We start from the raw sequence: 27,240 nt of genomic DNA, 5'->3' as shown, positions 1-27,240 counted from the left end.
ACATGGTTAAAAAATTTAAGGTAAGTGACCAGTCACTCTTCTCTGAATGGCATTATGTGAGCAATAAAACCCAATCATCCCCCATGATGTAAATACTTAAAGACTACATCTGGCTGGAGTGCCTAAACCCACTAGATGACCACATATGTATTTGGTTACATGATTTCCTGGGTCACACAAAACTTTTTGGCTTGTCACTCAGCGTACAACTACCTGGAGGTGGCACCATATCAAGCAAGTGGATAGTGGCCACCCCCACCTACCTATATATAGCCTCATTTCACCTGCCAATTAACTGCCAGATGCCAGAGCCTAATACTCATTCAAGAAGGCTACAAAAGAGACATTAACATAACCTTATTTTCATCTAACTGAAGTCTTTCATTCTAAATCACTTTCCTACACACACACACACTCCTCTACTTCTATATCTAGTGTCACTTTTGTTACTCTGTCTGAACTTTACAACACTGCATTATAGCATCTCCACACAATTTTTATCAGGTATGGGATTATTTTATCAGTTGAAGGGTTAACAACCACAATATCAAACTCACTCCAGTTGCACTCATCGAGAGCTACATAACAGCACACAAATCAAGTGAACTCACCTGCGAAACAAAGGTGATAGCAACTCCAGCCTTCCCTGCACGTGCTGTCCTCCCAACACGATGGATGTAGTCTTTGCTGTGCATAGGTACATCAAAGTTGATCACATAATCCACACATGGAATGTCTAGACCTCTGAAAAAAAATATATACTCTCACTCAAATATACCACACTGACAATGACCATCAACCTTATTTAATTTTATATTCATGCTTGTCCACTCTCTTCTAAACTTTTTATTAACATATTTCTTTACTCCACAGTGATCAGGAATTTGTGTTTTATATCTTCTCCACCCTTTAAAACCCAAACACTGTCCTTAAAAGTTCCATTTCCACAACTCTCACTCTGCTTTTAACACTGATGCCATATCAAAGTCTCATACCCATACATCAGTGTGGATGCTAGCACACCTTTGTGTTATCTTCTTGCAGCCTTCATATTTTAATCTACTGTTTCATATCACGGTCTGTACAGCATCAGCCATTTTTCTTCCACAAGCCATTCTACTCTTCATTTACTTTGCACATATACCACTCATTTAAATTACTACACCAAGGTATTTAAATTTCTCCACCAATTCAAATCTCTCTCCATTCACAAGCATGACATGTTAACTTCTCATGCAACAACCATCACTTTACAGTACTCTCATCTACATTACTCTAACTACGACACTCACATTCATAAAACTCTAAACAATTCTGCCAACAGCCTGTTCACTCTAGGTAAACAGCACAGCATTATCTGTATAAATAAGACAGTCCACCATTCAATATCAGCTCCCCTCCCATCTCCACAACTCCAATTGATCTTCCATAACCTCATCCATGCATGTACTCAACAAAGAGGACATAGCAAAATTAAGGAGAGTTTACTATATTTTTACAATCACAGTCCACCACCTTTTTCTTCTTACCTAGAAGCAACATCTGTAGCGAGAAGGATGGAACGTTCTTTTCCCTTGAACTTATTGAGGGCCCCTAAGCGCTTGTTCTGAGACATCTTGCCGTACAATGGGATGGCAGTGAAGCCCAGGTTACGTAGCATCAGAGCTGTCTTCAGGGTGGACAGTTGAGTGGCACAGAAGATGATTACAGATTGGTTGCCAATTTCATTTAAGACATATGCTAGGTAAATGTGCTGGAAATAAAAAATAAGAAAATTAGTACCACAGTATTTTGTTTAGTAGTTTCACAATTACCACATCCATGTGATGACATGCTTTCTTTGTTTGGGCTACTGTTCAATTTAGGAGAGACTTTTGAACTGAGGGGTAAAATACAGCCTTCAGGGTAGTCTATTCCTACACTTTCTCAACACTGCTTCAAGTGCCAAACTGAACTGCTAAGGAATCAGCACTGAACACTAAGTACACCAACACAGCTTAAAGAAATCCATTAATCTGTCAAGTAAGCATTTCATCTATTGCCAATACTGGAATGAACTACTTTTCCTTCTAGTGAAACAGAAAATCGAATAAAGATGGACTAAACCTAATCTAGTTTGCTGAAAAATAGTGTTTTTTTCCATACCTTATGTTTACAGGGGATGAAGAGCATGTACTGTTGTAGTTTACTGACAGTCTGGTACTTTGATGACACTTCCACCTTAACTGGATCCTTCAGATGTGCTCGCTGTAGTTTGTTTACCTATGGGATTGTGACACAGTTAACTAATGGTACTAATATTCAGTTATTTACATACTGTAGCTATCCAACAATGCCCTTAAAGAAAGTCCATTATATATCTCCTTTTATCAAAATTTCTGACTATCACCATCATACTCCCTTTCCCATCCCATGGTGGGATGACTACACTCAAGAAAATATATCCATCCATCATCCAATCCTACATTGCCCCATGAGGAGCGTAGGAGCCCAGGGCTAGGCAGTTGGTCAAGACATTTAAAATGAGAGTGACCAGCCTCACTCATTACTGAGTGGAATTACATGAGCAATCAACCCCAACCATCCCTTGGACATAAACCTTCACTGGCTCAATCCGACTGGAGCACAATAATTACCCACTAAACCACCAGGCGCCAAAATTTGGTTATATGGTTACCACCCGGCATAGTAAGTTTCCTGGTGTACAGGAAACCATTTGGCTTGTCACTCAGTGTAGAGTCACCCAAACACAGAAGGAAGAAGAAAGAATGAAGGAAAGAAAGACAGAAGAGGAAGCGTAAAGTCATCCGTAGGCAGAAGCCCGAGGAAAGAATGAAGGAAAGACAGACAGAAGAGGATGGAAGAAAAGAAGGATGGAGGAGATGAAAGGGAAGACATCCGAGAGCAGCACTACACTGAGTGAGTGGATGGTAAAATACAACAATTAGCCCCTTCACTACCAAGGTCTACCATAAGCTGAATAAACCTGCCTGACAGTACAGTATCTGTATCCATCCACATTAGGTCCACTGCATGGCCAGACCTTCTCAAAAGGAGAACAGTACTAGCATTAACCCTTGACCATGCTGGCAAATTATGAATGAGGTGGGGGCGCTCACAATCCACTCCTTCGATGTAGTGCTGCTCTCAGGTGTCTGCCCTTTCCTCTCCTCCCTCTTTTTCTTCCTTCCTCTTCTGTCTTTCTTTTCTTCATGCTTTCCTCATCCTTCTGCCTACAGGTGACTTTACAATCCCTCTTTTGTCTTTCTTTCCTTCATTCTTTCCTGTTCCTTCTGCCTATGGGTGACTCTACACTGAGTGACAAGCCAAATGGTTTCCTGTTCACCAGGAAACCATTTACTACACTGGGTGGTAACCATATAACCAAATTATGGCAACTGGTGGTTTAGTGGGTAATTGCTGCACTCCAATCAGATTTAGCCGGTGAAGGTTTATATCCAAGGGGTGGTTGGGGTTATTGCTCACATAATGCCATTCAGGAATGAGTTAGGCTGGTCACTCTCATCTTAAATGTCAGGACCAACTTGCCTAGCCCCGGGCTCTTACGCTCCTCATGGGGCAACGTAGGATTGGATGATGGATGGATGGATGGAAGGGGTGTCTGTCTGAGAGATGCATTTTAAAGCCAAAGCACTGTCAGGTCATGGCTATGTTTGTGTGTGTATGAGTGTGTATATGCCATCAGCACAACTGATAGGGTGTAAACATATACAAGTGTATAACAAAGTATGTTATCAGCACCCATAATAAACATTTTACTATAATGGAAGGCCAGAATGACTACCGGGAGTTCACTCTAGTTTAATGCAATGTCAAAATATTAGTGTTTTCTGTAATGCAGGTCCAGAAAACATGAATTTTCTGTTATGGTAGGCCATAATACAGCAGTCTGCTGCAAGGGGATGACAAAACAGAACTTATAGCAATGGACGGCCAAAATATATAGTTCACTGTAATGGAAGGGCAAAATTTGGAGTTTACTTTTGTGGGAAGCCAAAATATAAAACTTACTGCAATGGGAAGCCATAAATATAGTTTGATGAAATGGGAGACCAAACAGCTCAAGAGAAGCTCTTCATACTATACGGGCTGGATACAGCCTTATTAGCCTGTTCACTATGTAAGATCTTTCCAAAGCTGAAAAAAACTGTTTGAAGACTGTTCATTTCATTATACAATTCATTCTTCAGCCAAACATTTGGAACAGCACACTCACTATATAACTGACTTCATCAAATCAGTAACTAATCCAACCCCTATATCTCCTAAGTCCTTCAACACTTCAGCAGTCAACCCAGAGCATTTCCCAACTGCATTCTGATGATCACCTTCCTCAACTGCATCCTGATGACTGCCCTGTTCACAGTAACAGCATCAATTAAATGCCATGGGCTAAGGGCCAAACACTAGATATGATGACTCCAAACCTCCCCTGTTCCAGTCAAACTCCTCATTCAGCAACTGGTTATAATGCTCTCGCCAGGCATCTTTAATATACAGTATTTATAGTTCACCACTACCTCTCCTTCATCAGTCTTCACACACTGCTCACCCATGATATCTGTTTTGCCACCTTAACCCGCACCGTTCCGGCGACGTGAATTAACGCGGCAACATTGCAAGGTCCCTAATTTGCACAATTTTCAATTTCGTGAGTGATTTCGCGAGTGATTTTTGGCACGTATACACGGGACACCTTCCTCTATTCCTCTACAAGATGCCATGCAGGAACAATGCCTTACACCGCATAACCTCTCCCCCCCCCCCTGCACGCCATTGTCTCGACAATTCATCTGTTACCAGTGACCTGGCCAATAAAGACATTCAGGGCCAGAGTGATTCCCCAATCGATGACAATGTGGAGGACAAAGTTTAGAGGAAGAAACAGTCAGAAATGATGATCATGTAATGTGGGAAAAAAAAAAGGTCATGAATGGTGATGAGTTAGTGAGTGAAACAATGCTTATAATGCCTATATTACTATTTGAAAACCAATATACTCTTGTACTACATATAAATTCGTACCAAGTAAATAAATAAATACTGTTTATGAGTGGATAAAATAGTTACCCTCCCATAGAACTCATTTTCTTTGGTGCCAGCCTGTTAGAAAACCCAGTCAGGTAAGGAAGTTCTCGCACCTAAATCCGGTATTTTAAACCTCAGGTGAGCGATTTCTCTATAAATTTTCGATGTTTCTCACCAAAAGCGGATGTTTGAGCCACACACACACACACACACACACACACACACACACACACACACACACACAAAAAAAAAGGGTCGGGATGGGGCGGGTTAAATGCCACATTCTTCCTTTTGGCACAATTAAAGCTATCCAGTAAAAATCTCTTGGAGTCAGATTTTGCCCTGTACACTTCCTTTCTGGCCCTATGCTTGGCAGCCAAATGTTCCTCTCCGTTACCAACCATTTTTCCATTCCTGGAAAAGTCTTCTTTTCTCCTTAACTGCGGCTTCTACACCCTCATCCCACCACCAAGTTACATTATGCCTTGGTAGGCCCCTTGTCCATCCACACACAGAATCAGTAATTCTTCCCGAGACTTCTGTACTGCTCATTAACGCATCTGTCTACAGCTCCCTGCTCAGCCACCACTCTACTCATCTCACAATTGACAGCATCTCTAATTGCTAGGTTTTTCATTTTTCATTCATTCATCATCTAAACCAGTGTTGTCCTATGAGGAGCATAAGAGCCCAGGGCTAGGCAAGATGGTCCTGACATTTAAGATGAGTGACCAGCCTCACTCATCCGAGTGGCATTACGTGAGCAATAAACCCCACCCCCAATCATCCCTTGGATATAAACCTGCACTGGCTCAGTCCGACTGGAGCACCTTAATTACCCAGTAAACCATCAGGTGCCAGGTGCCATAATTTTTATATGGTTATCCTGGTGTGCAGGAAACCTTTTGGCTCCTCATTTTCATCCAGAATGCATAAGTCCTTTTCTTCACAATCCACTCCTTACTACTATGTCACATATCAGTAATCTGTGCTGCTGCACACACCCTTCACCCCTTATAACTTTAACATCCTTCACTAACCTCCTATCAGTCTTCCTGACCAGGAAGGTAAGTCTGACTATTGCTCCGACTCATATGTAATCAGCCTACTCTCTCTTTTCTTGAAAAGTGTAATGCACACAATTATATTCATTGCTTCCTGGAACTCCAGCATCTTTCCCCTTCCACATTCCTCATACCATACACGCATCCCCCCGTGCACCCCTTCAGTATCTCTGAGCTGCTGATGCACATGATCATTTAAATGCCCACCCAAAATTACAATGTCATCATCCCCCATACCACCAACCAAATTATCCCAAAATCTGTCCTTTTCTTTATCATCCCAGTCAACCTGTGGAGCATATGCTGATATTACTGTAACCAGGAATTTTTCATGCAACAATTTCAGAGCAACAATCCTATTATTCATTCTCAATACATTCATTACACACTCCATCCACTTTTCAATAAGCATGCTCACATCACCATATCCATCCACACCTCCCTTCCACAATAACCGCTACCTACAGTCCTTCCCAGTAATCATCCTTGCTGACTCTCCTCTACACCTAACTTACTCCAAGCAGCAGATATCAACCCCCCACCTGTTCAAGGTCTCCACCACTCCCTCCCCCCCCTTCTACTCTTCAACCTACCCACATTCCATGATGCCATTCTGAACCGCTTGGGCAATTTGGTCTCCTCAGGCTTGCTTATAATGCTTGGTTTCAATTTAGTTATGCCAAAGAAGCAGAGGAAGAGACGGACCACATGCAGCCCCCAGGCAGGGGATCAGGGACCCATAATGACCAGCCATGGCCAATGGCTATGGCAGTGGCCTTGGAGAACACTGTTAGAACTACTATAGGAATATCCTCCAAGCATGACTCAGCACTGTAACTGCCCGGCCATTATACACTCAATGACAGGGCAGCCTTCTGGGGTGCTATTCCCGGGTTCGGGCCCGTCTCTAAAAGGAAGCAGCAGCCTGGGAAATGCGATGCCCTGTACCCTTTGGCACAGATCTAAATCCCATCCCATTCCAGTCCCAAAACCACAATGAAGGAGTGCGTGTCATGCCTTCCAAGTCTGCCACTAGGTAGTGGGGGCATGGTTTTCTGGCCACATACCCTTGCTGGCACCAACCCCTGTGGTGCAGTAGGGTACAATGTGTCTTTCTGTAAAGTTCATGTAGCATAATACACATGACAATCGGAGAAAGGTGTATGGGAGAATAGGCTGGCCTACTCCACCTGTCAGTGACACACTGGAAAATGATCAATAAAGGGGATAATCAGGATAGGCCTGAATGCTGAGAAAACAGAAGCTCTAGCTCTCCCTATCACCAGCTTTCCTACCCTCTTAAAAAAAAAAAAAAAAAAAAAAAAAAAAAAGGAACTGAAGGAGTTATGGCTTTCAATGGTTAAAGCCTAAACAGATAGAATGACAGACAGATAAAGACATGATAAAAAACAGTAAAACATTACTTCCTAGCTACAAAAGCAATTATTATGCCAGTAGAGAAAAGTGAGACATAAGAGATATGTAAGTAGTGTATTAACAAGTAAGTAATGAAGCAAGCATCAACATTCAACCAGGTCAAAGACAATATCACAACACTGCTTTATCTCAGTACAACACTACTTTTTTCAACAGGAAACAGGGTTATAATGATGACAATGATAATGATGATGGTTGTCTAGGCACCACACCTTGCTGGTCATTGTGGCAGAAAAGAGCATGGTGCGGCGGTCCCTTGGAAGCTCTTTCAAGATCCTGTCCACCTCCTCTTCAAAGTCTAGGTTCAGAATTCGGTCAGCCTCGTCCATGATCTACGGGTGTGGAATATTGTTAGCTACCTGTATGCAGAGTTGGCATTAAAAAAAATAAAAAATAAATAAATAAAAAAAATAAAAAAATAAAAATAAAAATAAAATTAAAATTTAATACAGTTAAATTTTACATACAGAAATGTAGGTTTACATCATACTGATAAATGAGGTCTACATACATACACATCCTCTCATGGAGAAACTGAGACACTAAGTATTGAGTCAGGAGTAGTCAAGCCTGCCTCATGCCGTCCATTTCCTGTACACTACAAGTTAACAGAGGCTTTGTCCAACTGGACCACCTTGTGACAAAAACAACATGTCTTAAACAAGTGTCTGCTGTTCAGATAACACTTAAAACCTTCTGTTTCACTCTAAATTACTTTTTAATTGCTTATTATAACTATCTATCTATCTATCTATTGCCGGACGCCTCAATCCCGTTTGGGGTGGCCACAAACAAATCGCCTCCACGTCGTCCTGTCCCCCGCCATTTCACTGCCCTGCTTCCAATTCACACCCCCCTCTCTCATATACCTCTCCATCCCATCCCTCCATGTCATCCTTGGTCTCCCCCTCCCTCTTCCCCCCTCCACCTCACTCACATACTCTCTTCGTCAGTCTTTCACCCTCCATCCTCTCCACACGGCCAAACCACCTCAGTGAGTTCCTCATAACGCTTCCTATCACATCCACACCCACACCACAACGCTCCTTTATATCCTCATTCATCAGCCTGTCTCTCCATGTGACTCCACAGGCTCCTCTTAAATAACTCATTTCCAATGCTCTCACTCTTGACTCGTGTCCTTCCAACAACGTCCAAGCTTCACTTCCGTATGTTAGAGTTGGTATCACAATACTGTCATGTAGTAACTTTTTCACTTCCATGCTCACTTCCCTGCTTTCAAAGAACCAGCAACCTTTCTTCCCTGCTGTACCCTTTCAAGCACTTCACCCTCCAAACCTCCATCCTTACTCATCACACTACCCAAGTACTTAAACGTACTCACATTTTCCAATTCCTCACCATCCAACCTCATTGTACATTCACTGACCACCTCTCTCAAAGACCATCACTTTACTCTTCCCTACATACACCTTTCGTTTCTTACACACTCTCCCAAACTCATCCACCAAGCCTTGCAGCTCCCCTTCATCTTCACTTAACAACATAGTATCATCTGCAAACAACAGTACAGGGAGTTTCCAAACACTACCCTCTCTCACCAGGGCCACTCCAACATCCACTGCCCTACCTTGTACTTCTTTTATTACCCCATCCATATACAGATTGAACAACCATGTAGACATGACACATCCCTGTTTCAACCCAACTTTCAAAGAGAAAAATTCACTCAGTTCACCATCCACACACACTGCAGCCTTAGCACCACCATACATACTCTTCACAGCATTCAACAACTTCCCATCTACTCCATATATTCTTAATACTTTCCACAATCCTTGTCCATCCACCCTGTCATATGCTTTCTCCATATCCATGAAAGCTGCATATAACTTCTTTCCCTTTGCTAGAAACTTTTCCACTAAAGATCTAAGAATGAATATCTGATCTACACAACCTCTTCCCTTCCTAAAGCCTCTCTGTTCTTCTCCAACTAATTCCTCTGTTCTTTCCCTAACTCTGTCAATAAGTATCCTACCATACACCTTTCCTATTATACTAAGAAGACAAATGCCCCTATGATTACCACACACTTCTTTTTCCCCTTTTCCTTTGTACAAGGGAATAATTATACCTGACTTCCAATCCTCCGGGACTCTACCTTCCTCCCTGGCCAATCTGCACATCTTCCACATCCATCCTACTACTATCTCTCCCCCATGCTTCAACATTTCACCACACACTCCATCAATTCCTGGGGTTTCCCCAATTTGACTTTCTTCATTGCTTCCACAACTTCTATCCTACTGATTTCTTCCTGTCTTCTCACCTCCCTCCTTCTCCCAGCCACTCCCCAGCCACTTATACTCCATCCATCCATCATCTAATCCTGCACTGCCCCATGAGAAGCACAGCAGGCCTAGGCTGGGCAAGTTGGTCCTGACATTTAAGATGAGACTGACCAGCCTCACTCATCCCTGAGTGGCATTACATGAGCAATATACCCCAACTACCCCCCTCGGATCTAAACCTACACAGGCTCAATCCAATTGGAGCGCCTTAATTACCTACTAAACCACCAGGCACCATAATTTGATTATAAGGTTATCACCCAACGTAGTTAATAGTTTCCTGGTGGACAGGAAACTGTTTGGCTTGTCATTCAGTGTAGAGTCACCCATAGGCAGAAGGAAGAGGAAAGAGTGAAGGAAAGAAAGACAGACTAGGGAACGTAAAGTCATCCATGGGCAGAAGAGGAAAGAATGAAGGAAAAAAAGACAGAAGTGGAAGGAAGGAAAAGAGGCAAGGGCAGACACCCACAGCAGCATTACATCGAGTGAATGGATGGTGAACTATATACATACATACATACACACACACACACACACACACACACACACACACACACACATATATATATATATATATATATATATATATATATATAAAGACATACAGTAAGACCTCACTATAACAAACTAATTGGGGACCAAACCATTCTGAAAAAAGTGAAATTCCAATAAAAGCAACATCCAGACTTCCCCCTGCTAACTTGAATTTTTTCCGATATATCAGACATTAGTCCAGATTGCACCAATGGTTTTTAAACTGTTTTCTCTACCACTGCAGTACTGATTGTATTATTTATTAACTATAATAATCAAACAGTATAATATATATAATAAAACTGTACTGTACACTGATGAACATGTCTTTTATTTACCTCATTGTGGTGAACCTAGCTGAAGTGATCAGGCAGTCCGGACTGCTTCTGGCTTTATCGGACTTTTTCCAATATACAGGAATATAGTCCAGTAGCTCCTGAATTCCGATAAAAGTGAATTCTGGTCTATTGAAGTCCGTCATATCGAGGTTTTACTGTATATATATTAATTGGCAAGAATATTCTTCGCTATCACTATATGAACCAAAAGCCATTAACATAAACAAAAGCAAGAACAATCACCCCTCTATTCCCTCATCAAGGTTCAGGTTCACAACATGGTTGGCTCTTTCCATAATCCATAAGTCTGGAATCTTTTTGGCTACCCCTACATTAGTCATGGGCCTTAACAAACAACAACAATAATGATCCACTACGTATTCTTCATTTTCAAAGTCCAGGATCAATATGCAGTTAACCCTGTCCAAGACTGGAGGTCACAGAACATTAACAGCTACATATAAAAAAATAAAAAAATAAAAAAATAATACAAAATAAAGTAGACGAGCAGTTTCTTCCTGTGCATCACGAGAAAACATGGAAACTGCATACCCAATCCTGTGATATGCATAGGAATTTGAAAGAATGATACAAAATAACATTACTGAATCGTAAAAGAAGCTTGTATCCCGATGTAAAAGCCACATGGTCACGGTGGTAACATATGTGAAACGGTACACTCAGTGATCAGTTGCAGCTGTAGCAGTTAGTGGATGAGAACTCATCATACGTGTATTAAGATATCAAAGTGATATATGCCCTTCTTCATCTATTTTGTATCCTTTACAAGCTTTCGAGGGGAGGCTGATCCCCCTAAAAATAATGGAGGGAAAATCTATTTAGTAAAACATATTATCAAGCTCCCCCTCTCTCTTCCCCCCTCCACCTCACTCACATACACTCTCTTTGTCAGTGCTAACTTTTCCCAATTTTTGATAATTTTTTATTTTTGGGAGGGGGACTGACCCCCCCATGATTCATTACGGGGCTCATCTATCTATCTATCTATTGCCAGACGCCTCAATCCCGTTTGGGGTGGCCACAAACAAATCGCCTCCAAGTCGCCCTGTCCCCCGCCATTTCACTGCCCTGCTCCCAACTCACACCCCCCTCTCTCATATACCTCTCCACCCCATCCCTCCATCTCATCCTCGGTCTCCCCCTCCCTCTTCCACCCTCCACCTCACTCACATACACTCTCTTCGTCAATCTTTCACCCTCCATCCTCTCCACATGGCCAAACCACCTCAGTGTGTTCCTCACAACGCTTCCTATCACATCCACATCCACACCACAACGCTCCTTTATATCCTCATTCGTCAGCCTGTCTCTCCACGTGACTCCACAGGCTCCTCTTAAATAACTCATTTCCACTGCTCTCACTCTTGACTTGTGTCCTTCCAACAATGTCCAAGCTTCACTTCCGTACGTTAGAGTTGGTATCACAATACTGTCATGTAGTAACTTTTTTACTTCCATGCTCACTTCCCTGTTTCTTATCACTGCTTTTAAGGAACCAGCAACCTTTCTTCCCTGCTGTACCCTTTCAAGCACTTCACCCTCCAAACCTCCATCCTTACTCATCACACTACCCAAATACTTAAACGTACTCACATTTTCCAATTCCTCACCATCCAACCTCGCTGTACATTCACTGGGGGGGCTCATGCTCCCCCAAAATCACAAAGTAGAACATGTGCTAAGATATCCAAGCCATATCTGCCCTCCTTTCTGAGATTTTTAACTAGGTAAGGGGAGGGGCTGACCCCCCTAAAAATCATGGTTGGAAAATTGTACATAGTGGAAGATCTTCAGAGTAACAAATCTCACCTCATCCAGGAAATTTCATTCAAAGCCATCAAATAGACTATGAGCAGTTAAGGCGCGCGCGCGCGCACACACACACACACACACACACACACACACACACACACAGGCTGAATCTTGCATGACGGTATAGAGCAAGTTGTAAAAAACTGTACCATTCTTCTTCACATGACTGATAACAACTCCCTCTTACATATCATTATTGTTCCCTTCTCATATTACTGTACCTGCATTTCTTACTGACAGCAACAACAACAAACACAACCCCTCCTCCATTCCCTAATTATTCTATTCTCAATGTTTCTGCCTTTCTCATAACACCAACAACTTCTAACCTTGCCATTCCTATCTGCCTATCATGCTCATTATTTACATGTGTTTCCTTAACCTGAATTCTCTACAGCCATACATTCAATCCTGATATGGTAATACAAGAGTCTATATTCACTTCCTTTTGGCCTTTCCACTACCAAGAGACACTCCCACGCTGCACAAAATCATCTAGGATGACAAGAATAAAACACAAATATTGTCACTGGAATAATGGCAAAAACTGAGACTATTTTTAATATCTATATTCTGATAGGTTCTTCATGAGGTGAATAAATCTACCCAGAGGTAGCCAGAATAAAACAAAAACATATCATTCATACTGTAAGTTATACAGCTGCTATTTATCAACTGCCTGATATCCAATCCTTTAATACCACTTATCATGTACTTCCTCACAAGGTACACCACACTGTCAGTTCTTATATTCTGCCCATGACTAAAAGATTATATTACTATTCCTATAACTATGCATAATCACTCTCTGCATTAAAAAAAAAAAAAAGTCTGGTGTTAGTCGCAATAAAACACTGTATTTGACTGCATTCAGCAGTGTGACAGTGGTGGAAGATTATTATTCTCCCTTTCCTTCTTCCTTTAAAAAACAACCTCACTCTCTCTCTCTCTCTCTTGTGCACACACGCATACAACTCTCTCTCGCTCATGCACACAAGCATACATCTCTCTCTCTCTCTCTCTCTCTCTCTCATGCATGGATGCCTCTGTCTCTCTCTCTCTCTCTCTCTCTCTCACACACACACACACACACACACATACTCTCTCTCTCTCTCAATATCTCACCAAATATTTAAGCGCCTTGAGATTAAATCCCTTAGTCTTCTCAAGATGGTCTACGAGTCGTCCAGGTGTTGCTACAATGATGTGTGGTCTCTTGCCCAGCTCCAGTGCTTGCTGAGTCATGTCCATCCCTCCTACTATCACCACACACATCACACCAACAGCTTTGCCTGAAGTGCAGAAATTATTACACCTAGAGGTACTTCACTGTGATTTCATAGCAGAGGATATAAAACCAAAAAAAGTATTTGAATGTCAAATCAATGAAGAAAAATCTGTACTGTTTTACTTTTGGAGTACAATGAAGTGTCAGGTTTTCTATTTCCATTTTGCTGTTTATGCTTCAAAATATATATACTCTAATCAATAACTTTTCTATGAAAGATGTTGGAACTACATAAGATCAAAATGGTAGGTATTAATAGCGCATAAGTTACAGTACTGGGGAGCATTATTTACAAAGTGTTAGTTGGCTGCATATTCAACAATATTACAGATTACTGTATTTTGATCAGCACTTGGGATGACAATAACACAATATGAATTAAGCAATAACATGATACCAGAAAGGGCAGTGACTGACAGAGAATAAGCACTGATATGATAAAACAAAGATGAACAAGTAATGGAAAACTTTCTGACAGCCAAAGCAAAATGAACTTTGTCTGAATTTCTTAAGGCAGTTCTGTGATGGTCATCTCCTGCTGGTGGGCTCCATGGAGGAAGCAATATGTCAGAGATGATGATAATGAAGAATATGCAGTATGGTGTTATGGAACAGAAAGATGAAGGGAAATAATACAGTATTACAGACAGGCTGATAAAGCCAATATACCGGTACAGCCTACTGTATGTCAACTGGGAATGTTTGTGGTATACACTTGGTCACGTGAAGAATGACAGGAACACTGCCAGCTAAGTAAGATACAATAAGTATATTACTGACAAGATTTACCACTAGATGTATATCAGCTGGGAGAATAAAACACAAAAGGAACGACAGTGCAATGTGGAAACTAACATCATCTCTTTCCCTATGGAAGAATTTTCAGAAAACAACAGGCCACCATGACACACAGACAGACACTCATAAAGATTCCTTAATCTAAGAAATCTGTGACAACTGTACACTTTTCACTGTGGCTGAATTTAAGAAAAATTTGAGCAGTTCCTATACATCATGATGAAGTTCCACTCCAATTCAGATGGCACCACATAAAAGGTTAACTTAGGAAAGTACTCCCAAATGGGACAACCGTATCAAGTTTTCTCTGCTGAGATTGTCCATCGTTTCGCTTCCCCATATGCACTTGTGTGAGCGGCCCAGTTCCCCAAACTTGTAGCCAACCAACAGACAAGTGAACATCACAGTTTTCGGTATTTCATCACAGTGCATGAAACATATATTTGTTTAAGCATTCATAATTAATAATATTAATACCACATTATTAGGTAATCCAGGATGGAACTACCATACCAAAGCCTGAAATACTGTAAAACAACATAAAGCATAGGCTCAAGCTTCTCTGTTGAGATCATTCGCCATACTGTTTTCCGCTGTGAATTTGGCCTGCAACGACCGACCAGCAGATGAGTGACGACACTTGGTCAAACTCTATAGAAAAAGAAGCATATCATGTTCCGATGTAAACAATGTACCTGATTTACCAGCTTTCATAGGTGGGAATCCAAACAGTCCTGGGCCGAGTCTCCTGCACTTTATCCTACCTGAACATGTACTTGAGACATGATCATCGGTGAAAGTACTCTCGTTTTCCAGACAAATCTGATTTCAGGTACTAGTGTGATATCCCCTTACATGAGATATTGCCAATACCCAAGGCTCACCAGGCACCACTTACTATCTCCAACCCCATCGTCAAACTCTGATATATCATTCATTCATCATCTAATCCTGGGTTGCCCCATGATAAGCTTAAGAGCCTGAGGCTAGGCAAGTTGGTCTTGACACTGAAGATGAGAGTGACCAGCCTCACTCATCCCTGAGTGGCATTAGTGGTATTACATGAGCAATAAACCCCAACTACCCCTTGGATATAAACCTGCACTGGCTCAAACCAACTGGAGTGCCTTAATAACCCACTAAAACCATTTGGCTTGGCACTCAGTGTAAAGTAACCCACAGAGAGAAGGAAGAAGAAAGAATGAAAGAACGACAGAAGAGGAAAGAAGGATGAAAGCAAGGAAAGGGCGGTCGCCCGAGAGCAGCACTACATCGAGTGAATGGATGGTGAGCGCCCACACCCATAATCATATTCATTCTCCTAGTTATGGACTGAACCACTAAGAAGTACTGTAGAATAGGAAACATATTCATAAAATGGTTGAAAGTATCTAGTTATCTGGTATTCAATGATCAGGCCGGGGAAAAAAAAAAAAACTTACTGTTGGTTCTCCCTTACCATAAAATATGGACTGAAACAACCAGAAAACAGGTATGAGTACAGCCAGCTCTCCTTCAACGCACAATCCTACGACACGGAAATCATAGAACTTGGGAGGCACCCGTTTGTTTCAAACTCTTACTACATGGAAAAAGAGGTATATAACACGGATTGTCACGCAATAACATATTGCCATGACGTGTCTGCGCGATATGTCGTCACAGTCCTATAGTGATCACCATCAGTGTCCTCTACTACGGTCTCCCCTGCAACCATTTCCCTTGGCAGACTCAGAGACAACACACATGCACTCCTGGCAACAACGGCAAGGGCGACCCCTGGCCGCTGTGCCCTTTTTGCCCTCAGAAGCACCTGGTCTGAATTCCCTGGCAAGGCTCGCTCTGCTCCTGAGGGCAAAAAGGGCACAGAGGCCAGGGGTCCCCTGTACCGTTGTTGCCAGGAGCCGTGGCTTGCTCTGCTCCTGCAGGCAAAAAAGACACAGTAGCCAGGGGTCCCTGTGTCGTTGTTGCCCGGAGTGCACCTGTGTTGTCTCCGAGCCCGTTAAGGGAAGTGGTTGCAGGAGAGAATGTTGTAGTGGATGATGGTGGTGGTCACTACAGTTCACTAAGCATTTCTTCTCCACTTGAGCCCACCCTCTCCCCACGCTGTGACTGTACTCGTCCTCTGTTGTGACTTCTGTTTTTTTGTTTTTTTTTGCCACCTAAACTGCCCCCACCATGCCGCTGAAGCATTCAATGTAAGGAATATTGCAGAGTTTGTATGTTATAAAGTCTTTATTAGGTAGGTAAATGTCCTGAAAAAACCATGAAAATGACTCAAAATGGTGAATCTGGGGCTGGCTTAGGTCCCATGAAACCCTTCAACATGTAAACATATGGATCGAACTACACGCGATCCTACTGAATGGTGCTTTCTGGGTACAATACTCCCGTGTTATAGGAGACGGCACCGTACATCAGACCAAACAATACAAGGAACACATTAACAACTGCAAATATAAAATACAGTACAGCATCTAATATTTTGACTCAACCGGAGATGTACCATGTAACAAAACTTACCCAAAGCCTCAAACTGCTCTTTAATCTGGAAGGCCAACTCTCGTGTAGGGGTGAGGACAAGAGCGAACAGCCTTTGTGGTCGGGATATGAGAGCCTGTAGAACAGGTAGGCCAAATGCACCAGTTTTCCCTGACCCAGTCTCAGCCAGGCCTATCACATCCTTGTCTGGGAAATAATCACATACATACATACATACATATATATATATATATATATATATACAGTATATATATCTCCAATATATCTATATCTATATCAATATATCTATCTATCTATCTATCTATATATATATATCTATATCTAAATCTCTCTCTCTCTCTCTCTCTCTCTCTATAAATCTATATATATATATACAGTACAGTATATATATATATATATATATATATATATATATATATATATGTAGCTATATATATATATATATATATATATATATATATATATACAGTACCCTCGCGTCCAACACGTGTTAGTCCAGCACGATTCGGGTCCAGCACGGAGAGCAATTAATTAGTATTATTTAATACGATTTAATTACTGCAACACGAGTGTGTTAGCATAACTCCGAGAAGTGGGTGAAATCCGCAGAGTTCACTCTAGCACGATCACCCCCGGTCCAACACGGTCATACTGGACATTCCCATGATGATGATAGCCAATGAAAACTTCTGATCAAGTAGCCTTCCCCGCCCGCTATCGTGACGTGATCATGATCCCGCCCAATTAAAAACGCTTCTGGTGTCACGTGATGTTTTGTTTAAATTTCTCCCGCCACAGCGCCACTCAGTCGCATAATTGCATTGGAAGGTGCTTTTTTCTTTCTACATTTTCTGCCCTTGTTACTGCATTTTACCCTGCTCACGATGCCTAGGAAGCCTTCTGAGAACCCCAAGAAGCGTCGGCACCTCCCTCAGGCCACCAAGCTAGAAAGCATCGAGAGGAAGAAGAAAGGGGAGAGGAAAGTTGACATTGCCAAGGCCTACGACATGAATGAAGCCAACATGATCATAATAAAAAACTTAAGACAAGATCCTGGCAGCCGAAGGCTATCACATGGCACTTCATACCAGGTTTGCCGAGGATACGATGGTAAATCGGAACGGTAACGTGGTAAAATTGCCTACGATACCACGGGCATTTGGAATTCATCTGGATGGATTCCTGCCGAGAAAACAGTGTGACCAAAACCCAGGCGACTCGACAGAGAATGTATCGTACTACAGCATTGAACATTTAGCCTGACACTGAATACATATTAATATTTTAGAATAAATATCAACCGTTTTGAAACCCTTCTCATCGGCGTGCGTACCAGTTTATAAACAAAGTTGCTTCTCCTTATTCTGTACCAAGTCAGCGACAGCGATCACTTTCCACAGTCACGAGACGGGGCTCTGGCAACAGTGTGAGAAGCATGTTTGCCAAGGATTACAGAGTGCTAGGACAGGCAGAAGCAGGACTTTCCATGGCTGTGGACGAAGATAGTGATTCTGAGTGTGATTTTGAAGGATTTATGAGGGAGGTTGAGGAGAAGCAACAGCCATTACCCGCTAGTGACGCCAGCAGCCACCCTCTGGGGACACAGTAGGACTACCTACAGCCTTGGATACCACCTTCCATTCCCAGCAAGCCCACCAACATTATCCTAAAAGGTTAGTTTTCATTCATAGCACAGCACCATTTATTATAATTACAATAGTACCAATATACGTATAGGTATATGGTAGGTATTTAGGGTGACTTTTCCGAAGGTTGCTGACATAATTCATTTTTCCCCATAAGCTCTGTTGTTAGTCCAACAGGTTTTTGGTCCAACACGTGACCCATGCATGACAATATTACCGTGCTGGACGCGAGGGTACTGTGTATGTGTATATATATATATATATATATAGTGTTGGTTGCTTTAGGGTTTGTGAGAGAAGAGGAGTTGAAAGGAGGTAGGCATAACAGTGTGAGGGAGTACACATATATAACAGAGCAGTGGTTCTTAAACTTTTTGGGCCCTGATACAGTACATATATATATATATATATATATATATATATATATATATATATATATATATATATATATATATATATATATATATATATATATATATATATATATATATATAAATATACAGTATATATATATATATATATATATATATATATATATATATATATATATATACATACATATATATATATATATATATATATATATATATATATATATATATATATATACATATATATATATATATATATATATATATATATATATATACATTATATATATATATATATATATATATATATATATATATATATATATATATATATATATATATATATATATATATATATATATATATATATATATATATATCTCCATCTATCATTCAATCCTACACTGCCCCATGAGGAGTGTAGGAGCCCGGGGCTAGGCAGTTGGTCCTGACATTTAAGTATATATTCAAATGCCCTGATCCCATAAAGGGTGGCTATTTGTCTTCAAGTTAGTTATTTTACAGGGAGAGGCACTAACCCTCTGCCAACCCACTTGTTGACACACAGGGAACACATATGGGTTGGTTATATGGTTACCACCGAGCATTATAAATGGTTTCCTGGCTTAATGGAAACCATTAGGCATGTCACTCAATGTAAAGCCACCTGAGAAGGAAAGAAGAGTAATGGAAAATGACAGGAAAGATGGGGGAAACAGGAAGAGAGGGCAGACACACAAAAAGAATGATAAAAGTGAAAGAAGTAGGAAGCATTACATCAAAAGGGTGGATGATGGTTGCCACCACCTACATATATATACTGTATATATATATATATATATATATATATATATATATATATATATATATATATATATATATATCCACTGTAAGTAGTAAAAAGTGTTAGCATAAAAATATTCAATAAGCTTACCTTTCAGTGCCAATGGTATAGCCTCCCTCTGGATGGCTGTCGGGCTCTTCCATCCCAACCGCTCGCATGCTTCACACAGTTCATCAATCACACCCTGCAGGTCAATTACATATCATCAGTGCAATTTATCACGGGAAATTACTGCCTGACAACATATTCTATTATACAGTCCCATCCCAGCTACTCACATGCCTCATACAGTTCATCAATCAAACCCCATGAACATACTAAATTATGACAGTATGGCTCTTTTAGATGGGTTTTCACCATCACAGATTTTCACTATTCATGGGCATGTTTATTCTTCTATCTATCTATTGCCAGACGCCTCAATCCCGTTTGGGGTGGCCACAAACAAATCGCCTCCAAGTCGCCCTGTCCTCCGCCATTTCACTGCCCTGCTCCCAACGCACACCCCCCTCCCTCATATACCTCTCCACCCCATCCCTCCATTTCATCCTCAGCCTCCCCCTCCCTCTTCCCCCCTCCACCTCACTCACATACACTCTCTTCGTCAGTCTTTCACCCTCCATCCTCTCCACGTGGCCAAACCACCTCAGTGTGTTCCTCATAACGCTTCCTATCACATCCACATCCACACCACAATGCTCCTTTATATCCTCATTCATCAGCCTGTCTCTCCATGTGACTCCACAGGCTCCTCTTAAGTAACTCATTTCCACTGCTCTCACTCTTGACTTGTGTCCTTCCAGCAACATCCAAACTTCACTTCCGTACGTTAGAGTTGGTATCACAATACTGTCTTGTAGGTAACTTTTTCACTTCCATGCTCACTTCCCTGTTTCTTATCATTGCTTTCAAAGAACCAGCAACCTTTCTTCCCTGCTGTACCCTTTCAAGCACTTCACCCTCCAAACCTTCATCCTTTCTCATCACACTACCCAAGTACTTAAGCGTACTCACATTTTCCAATTCCTCACCATCCAACCTCATTGTACATTCACTGATCACCTCTCTCAAAGACCATCACTTTACTCTTCCCTACATTCACCTTTAGATTCCGTTTCTTACACACTCTCCCAAACTCATCCACCAAGCTTTGCAGCTCCCCTTCGTCTTCACTTAACAACACAGTATCATCTGCAAACAACAGTACAGGGAGTTTCCAAACACTACCGTCTCTCACCACGGCCACTCCAACATCCACTGCCCTACCTTGTATCTCTCTTATTACCCCATCCATGTACAGATTGAACAACCATGGAGACATGACACATCCCTGTTTCAACCCAACCTTCAAAGAAAAAATTCACTCAGTTCACCATCCACACGCACTGCAGCCCAAGCACCATCATACATACTCTTCACAGCATTCAACAACTTCCCATCCACTCCATAATATTATATTCTTAATACTTTCCACAATCCTTGTCTATCCACCCTGTCATATGCTTTCTTCAAATCCATGAAGGCTGCATACAACTTCTTTTCCTTCTCTAGAAACTTTTCCACTATACAGGTAAAAAATTTACTTGTACATTTAGGTTTGGTAAGGTTCACTTAGGAAATCTTTATGCTGACATTCAAATTTACTTTTCCTCAACGGCTAACCTGTGTAATTTGATTGATCTTCTCTCTCTCTTTCTCTCTGGGGGAAAAAAAAAAAAAAAAAAAAAAAAAAAAAATTGACTCCCCACCCTACAAACCCTTTTCTGGAAAGGTCCTCCTCCCCAACGATAAAGTGGTAGGGTCAGGAGAGAAGGTAAATACAGTACTCCTCCTGGCAAGGATGGACAACACATACTGCCAAGGCACCTGACACTGCAGAAATTAGCCTGTGCAGCACAACTACCTTACAAAGCAGCAGTGGTTACTCAATGGAGACAGCCCAGGGACATCAATCTAAAGAGAGAGGCAAACTAATTCAAGTCCAGTATGGACCTACTGATAAATAAACTTAGGTACTGGTAATAATGCAAAAGCAGGTAATCTGCAACAGAATTGAAGGTAAATATATGAGTTAAAGCAGCAGAAAGACCTTACCAGCTCACTTCTTATTCTTACAGTTTTTTTTTTTTCTTATTATTTTTATAATGGTAAACAATTGCTTATTGGTGATTTTTATCCCCTATTGTTTTTATCTATGTTTTGTCTTCTTCCTGATGCATATTGCTTCTTTAGCATAATGGAGGACACTTAATAAAAGCTACTCAACCACACCAAAACTCTTTTGGGTTTCTATTTCAGCATGTTTGGTTAAGTTAACATTTGTTTGATTAGGTTAGGTTATAGTTAAGTTAGTTTAGACTGGGTTAGGTTAGGTTAGGATAGCTTATTTCTGGTTAGGTTAGCTTATATGTCTCATCAGGTTAGATAATCTAATTTAGGCAGGGTAAGAATTGGCTAAGAATATGTAAGACTAGGCTAGTAATAATAAATTTTGGTAGATTTGAGGGTAAAATTATAGTTCCTGGCAAAAACACAAGTGTAAAATTCTGATCTGTTTTTTCAGTATTTTATACAGTTCTATGACACTTTCCAGTCGACTTTCTGCAAATCACATTACTCAATTTCAAAACAATAAGCATTTTATCTGGTAAATTTTAATGTTATATGAATGAATTTGAGCTTCATTTTTCTCAGAAATCATTAGTTTCGGAGACAGGCATACCCAAGGCTATCTCCAAAACAAGTGAATAAAAAAATTAAGGGAAAAAAACTCAAATCACACTAAAAATGAGAAAATCACATTTCTAACTTAAACTAACCTAACCTAACCTAAACTAAACTTACCGGTACCTTAAATGTCACTAATGGGGATACTGAATCCTCTGATGACATTTAAGGTAAGATAAGATTAGGTTAGAAATGTGGTTTTCTTCAACTTCTGTTGGAATTCACTTGTTTTAGAGATAGCCTTGGGGAGGCCTATCTTCAAAATGAGTGATTTGACAAAAAATGAAGCTGAAATTCATTCAAATCACACGAAAATCGACCAGAAAAAAATATTTTTTCTTTCGATATCGAGTGATATGAACTACCGAAATGTTACTTCTAAAAACAAAGAGTGAAATCCTCATATTCCGTCTCAGTACACCAACTACAAGAGGAAGTTGTCATGCAACTGACTGAAGTAAGGGATATTTGAAATTTGAAAATGTGCAATTAATGTCAGCTATTTGACTGGTTCCCATTTTGGCCGATTTTAATCTCACTGGCCATAAGGTCAGAGCATGTGCAGTGGTCACATAATGTCACACCCGAGAGCGGCTCATGGCAGGGGGGAAAGTGCTCCATGCAAGTTTAAAATTGATGGGAGATCCAAAATAATGAATTATAGGATTTTCACGTTATACATTTCAGAAAACAAAATTATAGTGGAATAGATTCAAAAGGTGATCTACATTGTGGTTGTGTCAGATTTCCTGGATCCGCTGATGTCTATCTATCTATCTACTGTATTGCCAGACGCCTCAATCTCGTTCGGGGTGGCCACAAACAAATCGCCTCCACGTCGCCCTGTCCCCCGCCATTTCACTGCCACGCTCCCAACTCACACACCCCCTCTCTCATATGGCTGATGTGATTTACCAAAAACTGACCCACTTTCCTTCTACGGGATTTTCATTGCAAATTATTTCTATTTTACTCTTGAAGATAACCAACCTAACCTTAGAGTAAAAATAATTTGCGATGAAAATGCCATAGAAGAAAAGTGTTTTAGAATAGTCTAAAATCTCCCCAAACAGATCAAAATCTTGTAACTGTGTTCTTGACTGAAACTATAATACCGATTTGAGTATTGGTAGGTTTTAGAAAATGTTATATTATGCTTAAGAAAAACACACAAATCAAAATTAACATTTTTTTATCTATTGCCAGATGCCTTAATCCCATAAGGGGTGGCCACAAACAAATCGCCTCCATGTCGCTCTGTCCACCGCCATTTTACTGTCCTGCTCCCAGCTCAAACCCCCCTCCCTCATATACCCTTTCACTCCATCCCTCCATCTCAGTGCAGCAGAATACAATCACTGGTATTATAAGTGGCAGAAGAATCTTAACAACTCAACTGCTGCTATTCCAGTTTCTTTTCTGCATTTTTCTGTTTTCATGGTGGTAACCAATTGTTTTTTGTTGACTTTTTTCTCTCATTGTTATCATCACGTTCCTTATCGCTTACCAACGTCTGTAATAGTAGACTTGCTAGAACTTACTTGAATCTTGGTTAAGTTAGGTTAGATTAAACTGCTGGATTAGGTTAGGATAAACTACTGGGTTAGGTTGAAATGTACCAGTACACTTAAGAGATACTAAAAAGTAACCACGACATATTTTAAAAATGTCTTTTGAGAAACAGTTGATACAGTGGAAGAAACTTTCTAAAAACAAGTGGAAAAGAATAACATGAAACGTTCACCACCCAAAAAATAATCAGAAAAATATATCAAGGCGAAGTGATTTGGTGAGGTGCTTCTGCTGCTAAAAATAAAGCGTTGTTTACCCAACCATTTACCGGCGTAGAAAATGTAGAAAATATCCAGAGTGAAGTGGAAGTGAATCAGTAACGTATCTCTGCTTCTTAAACAAATGATTTATCGAACTGAATAACAAAATCAATTAAACCATACGGAAAACCAATTTAACACGTAAACACGTAAGAGCAGACATCGTTTTAATATAAACTGCCCTCTTCCAGGTGCCTTTTGTGATAAATCACTGTTTGAGAACTCTGATTATTACTTGAGCTAATCAACAGTACTTTAAATATCCACGGGACACATACCAAATCCTTAAACGATATTTCCTCCGCCGTCCCTTCCATGTTTGTTTACCTCGGACACGGGGTTTTTCTGCGGAAGAACAAATCGGAGATTCGGGAGTGGTTTTCTATGCTCGTATTACACTGAAATGGATGAATATTAACAACCGTTATGCTGAAAATGAAGGACAAATTTAGCTAACCATTTTTTAAATAAATCTTTTGATATGAGCAGGAGCATTTAATAATTTTCCATGCAGACTGACCGCTGAATTTTGTTCTTGACTTTTGCTGTTGTATTAGCACTCTGTACCTTTTACAACGATAAATATTTTGTGTTTGCATAACTATTATCAATCAGATATATGTCTGTTATGGTTGCCACCTATTTTTTTTTTTTTTTTCAGTACTTCAGTTCGGTTAATCTTTCCTATATCTAGCCAGAGTAATGCATATTATGTTTTACTCTAATGGTTGTTCTTTATTTCCACATTTTCTTAAAGGTAAAATTTTTCCTAAATGAAGCATGTGAGTTCCACGGATTTACTGTGAATCATCATGAATCAGCGATAATTTTCCTCAAGGTTGCTTCATTTTCTTATTAAAAAAAAAAAGAAAAAACGATTTCACACTTGTAAATGATTGTAATATGTTATTTGTTACTGACTTAGTATTTTACCTTTGACTATACGCCAAAGTTACAAACAGACATGATGCAATAATCAAGAGTTGCTAACTTGCTAGGTGGGCACATTAACCCTCGCAAGTCGCTAGGAAGAGGTAGGTTGCAGTTGCGAGGCTGAAGTTATATGGCTTTAAACACCTCTCCATTGACACTGTTTTCACACAATTGGACTCATGTATAATGTGCGAACGCCTTTAATATATTGTAAGATCGAAATACCATTATGACTATGCTCATCATTAAAATCAAGATGGATCATTTAACCGAGGTGTGAAATAGATTTTTTTTTTTTTTTTTTACAATGCGTCACAGTTAACACTTGGGAATATCATTAACGTATGCGTATCTTCCTGATATTATTGTGTCGAACTATTTATTACTGTATCGTAAATTTACAGTAACTAAACTCTGTAATATTGTTTGGGGAGAGGGTGGGTGCGCCTATGCTGTAAGCCTGCATTAAACTAGTTGTGCCCGTGGTGCAATTAGGTTGACCCTTGTTTTAACCCTTCTTTTGGAGTCTGTTGAAGTAGATGACCCTCTGTAGCAGTCACATTGATTTGGACTCTGATACTCCATTGCACTTCTGCCCTTCTCTCCAGTCACCTATATAATTATAGTCTTGTCCCAGTAATGCCCCCCCTCCTAATGTTACAGTACTTCACCAGCTCCCAGACTGTCCATGAGTGCAGTTACTTCTCATTATATCTAGCATCCAGGCTTGCTATACTGTGTCTACTTTCCCCAGCTTGCCCAAGTGACCCCTATCCTGCCTGTCCTCTCAGGTTGGATTTGTCTCTGTCTGTCTCCCCCTCCTTCCCGGTGCCAGACCAGAAGTTCGCTGATGAGATCTTGGGGTGGCAGCTCTTAGTCAACACAAATTCCTCATTCCATAGGGACTCTATTTGAATTTATACTGGTGGATTCCATTCCCCCTTGGCAGCCTACTTTGAGGACCTCTCCCTCTGCCAGACCTGGACATTTTGTGAGTGGCTTGATGTCCTGATTGCAGAACTTCTTGCCATCCAGAAGTTTGTAAGAGAATTCTCTTCTGCCCAACTGGTGGTCTCACAGACTCCCAGACCTCACTACTGTCCAGGGTCTCATGTCATTCTAGTCCACACCATTTTGGTAAATTTCTTTACCTTTCCCTCTCCTCTGACACTTTCACCTTCAGTGGATTGCGCTTCACAGCCTTTATCATACCATACATTGTACTGAGATTGATGATGCAGCAGCAAGACAGGCATTGACCTCTGGCATGGCAGCCTCAGTGGTTCCTGACCCACCTGCATTCCTGGTTTCGCACATAGTGCCCTGCATCTTGTACTCGAATGCAAACTGTATCTGACCTCCCAGACACACTCATCACCCCTGCTGGGATGCTGATGATGCCATCACAAGGTTGTGATTGAGTCACACAGCCTTTGCAAGTCACTTGTACCAGATGGATATGACAGCACATCCTTGGTGCTATTGGGGTCCCTGGGTTGAAGATACCATAAAACACTTAGTGCTGTGGTGCTTGAGATTCCACTTCCACCACCCATTCATGCATAACTGCCTGACATCTGTGGAAGTTTTCAGTCTGTCTCTTCACACCTTCTTGGGAGTTGGGGGGAAGTGATGATGACCCTCAGTTACAGCAATATGTTGTGAGATACATATATGACTTGTCCAGAAATGTAGCCAGCTCTAGTTTACATCACTAGGGCACAGGGTCATT

General features: G+C 40.8%; 1 protein-coding gene across 2 annotated transcripts in view; it reads right to left on the bottom strand.

The window, feature by feature from the left end:
• Positions 1-25,188, bottom strand: part of pths (probable ATP-dependent RNA helicase DDX47) — a 36,405-nt gene extending 11,217 nt beyond the window's left edge. Inside the window, exons 1-9 of one of the 2 annotated variants that reach the window (XM_080276889.1) lie at positions 25,096-25,181; positions 24,854-24,920; positions 20,107-20,200; positions 17,177-17,341; positions 13,693-13,859; positions 7,763-7,882; positions 2,146-2,262; positions 1,530-1,753; positions 612-744 (exon numbers count right to left, since the gene is read on the bottom strand). In XM_080276889.1, coding sequence (XP_080133015.1) covers positions 612-744; positions 1,530-1,753; positions 2,146-2,262; positions 7,763-7,882; positions 13,693-13,859; positions 17,177-17,341; positions 20,107-20,200; positions 24,854-24,892 — 1,059 coding nt within the window. In that variant the 5' untranslated portion in view covers positions 24,893-24,920; positions 25,096-25,181. Of the gene's footprint in view, positions 1-611; positions 745-1,529; positions 1,754-2,145; positions 2,263-7,762; positions 7,883-13,692; positions 13,860-17,176; positions 17,342-20,106; positions 20,201-24,853; positions 24,921-25,095 lie in introns of both variants that reach the window. The other variant, XM_080276923.1, reaches the window with a different exon arrangement.
• Between the last annotated feature and the right edge of the window lie 2,052 nt (positions 25,189-27,240).

The sequence above is a fragment of the Coenobita brevimanus genome, chromosome 1 (genome assembly GCF_032717465.1).
Source record: "Coenobita brevimanus isolate Jiangsu-jjx chromosome 1, ASM3271746v2, whole genome shotgun sequence".
Classification (NCBI taxonomy): domain Eukaryota; kingdom Metazoa; phylum Arthropoda; class Malacostraca; order Decapoda; family Coenobitidae; genus Coenobita; species Coenobita brevimanus.
This window is presented reverse-complemented; position numbering and strand designations above follow the sequence as displayed.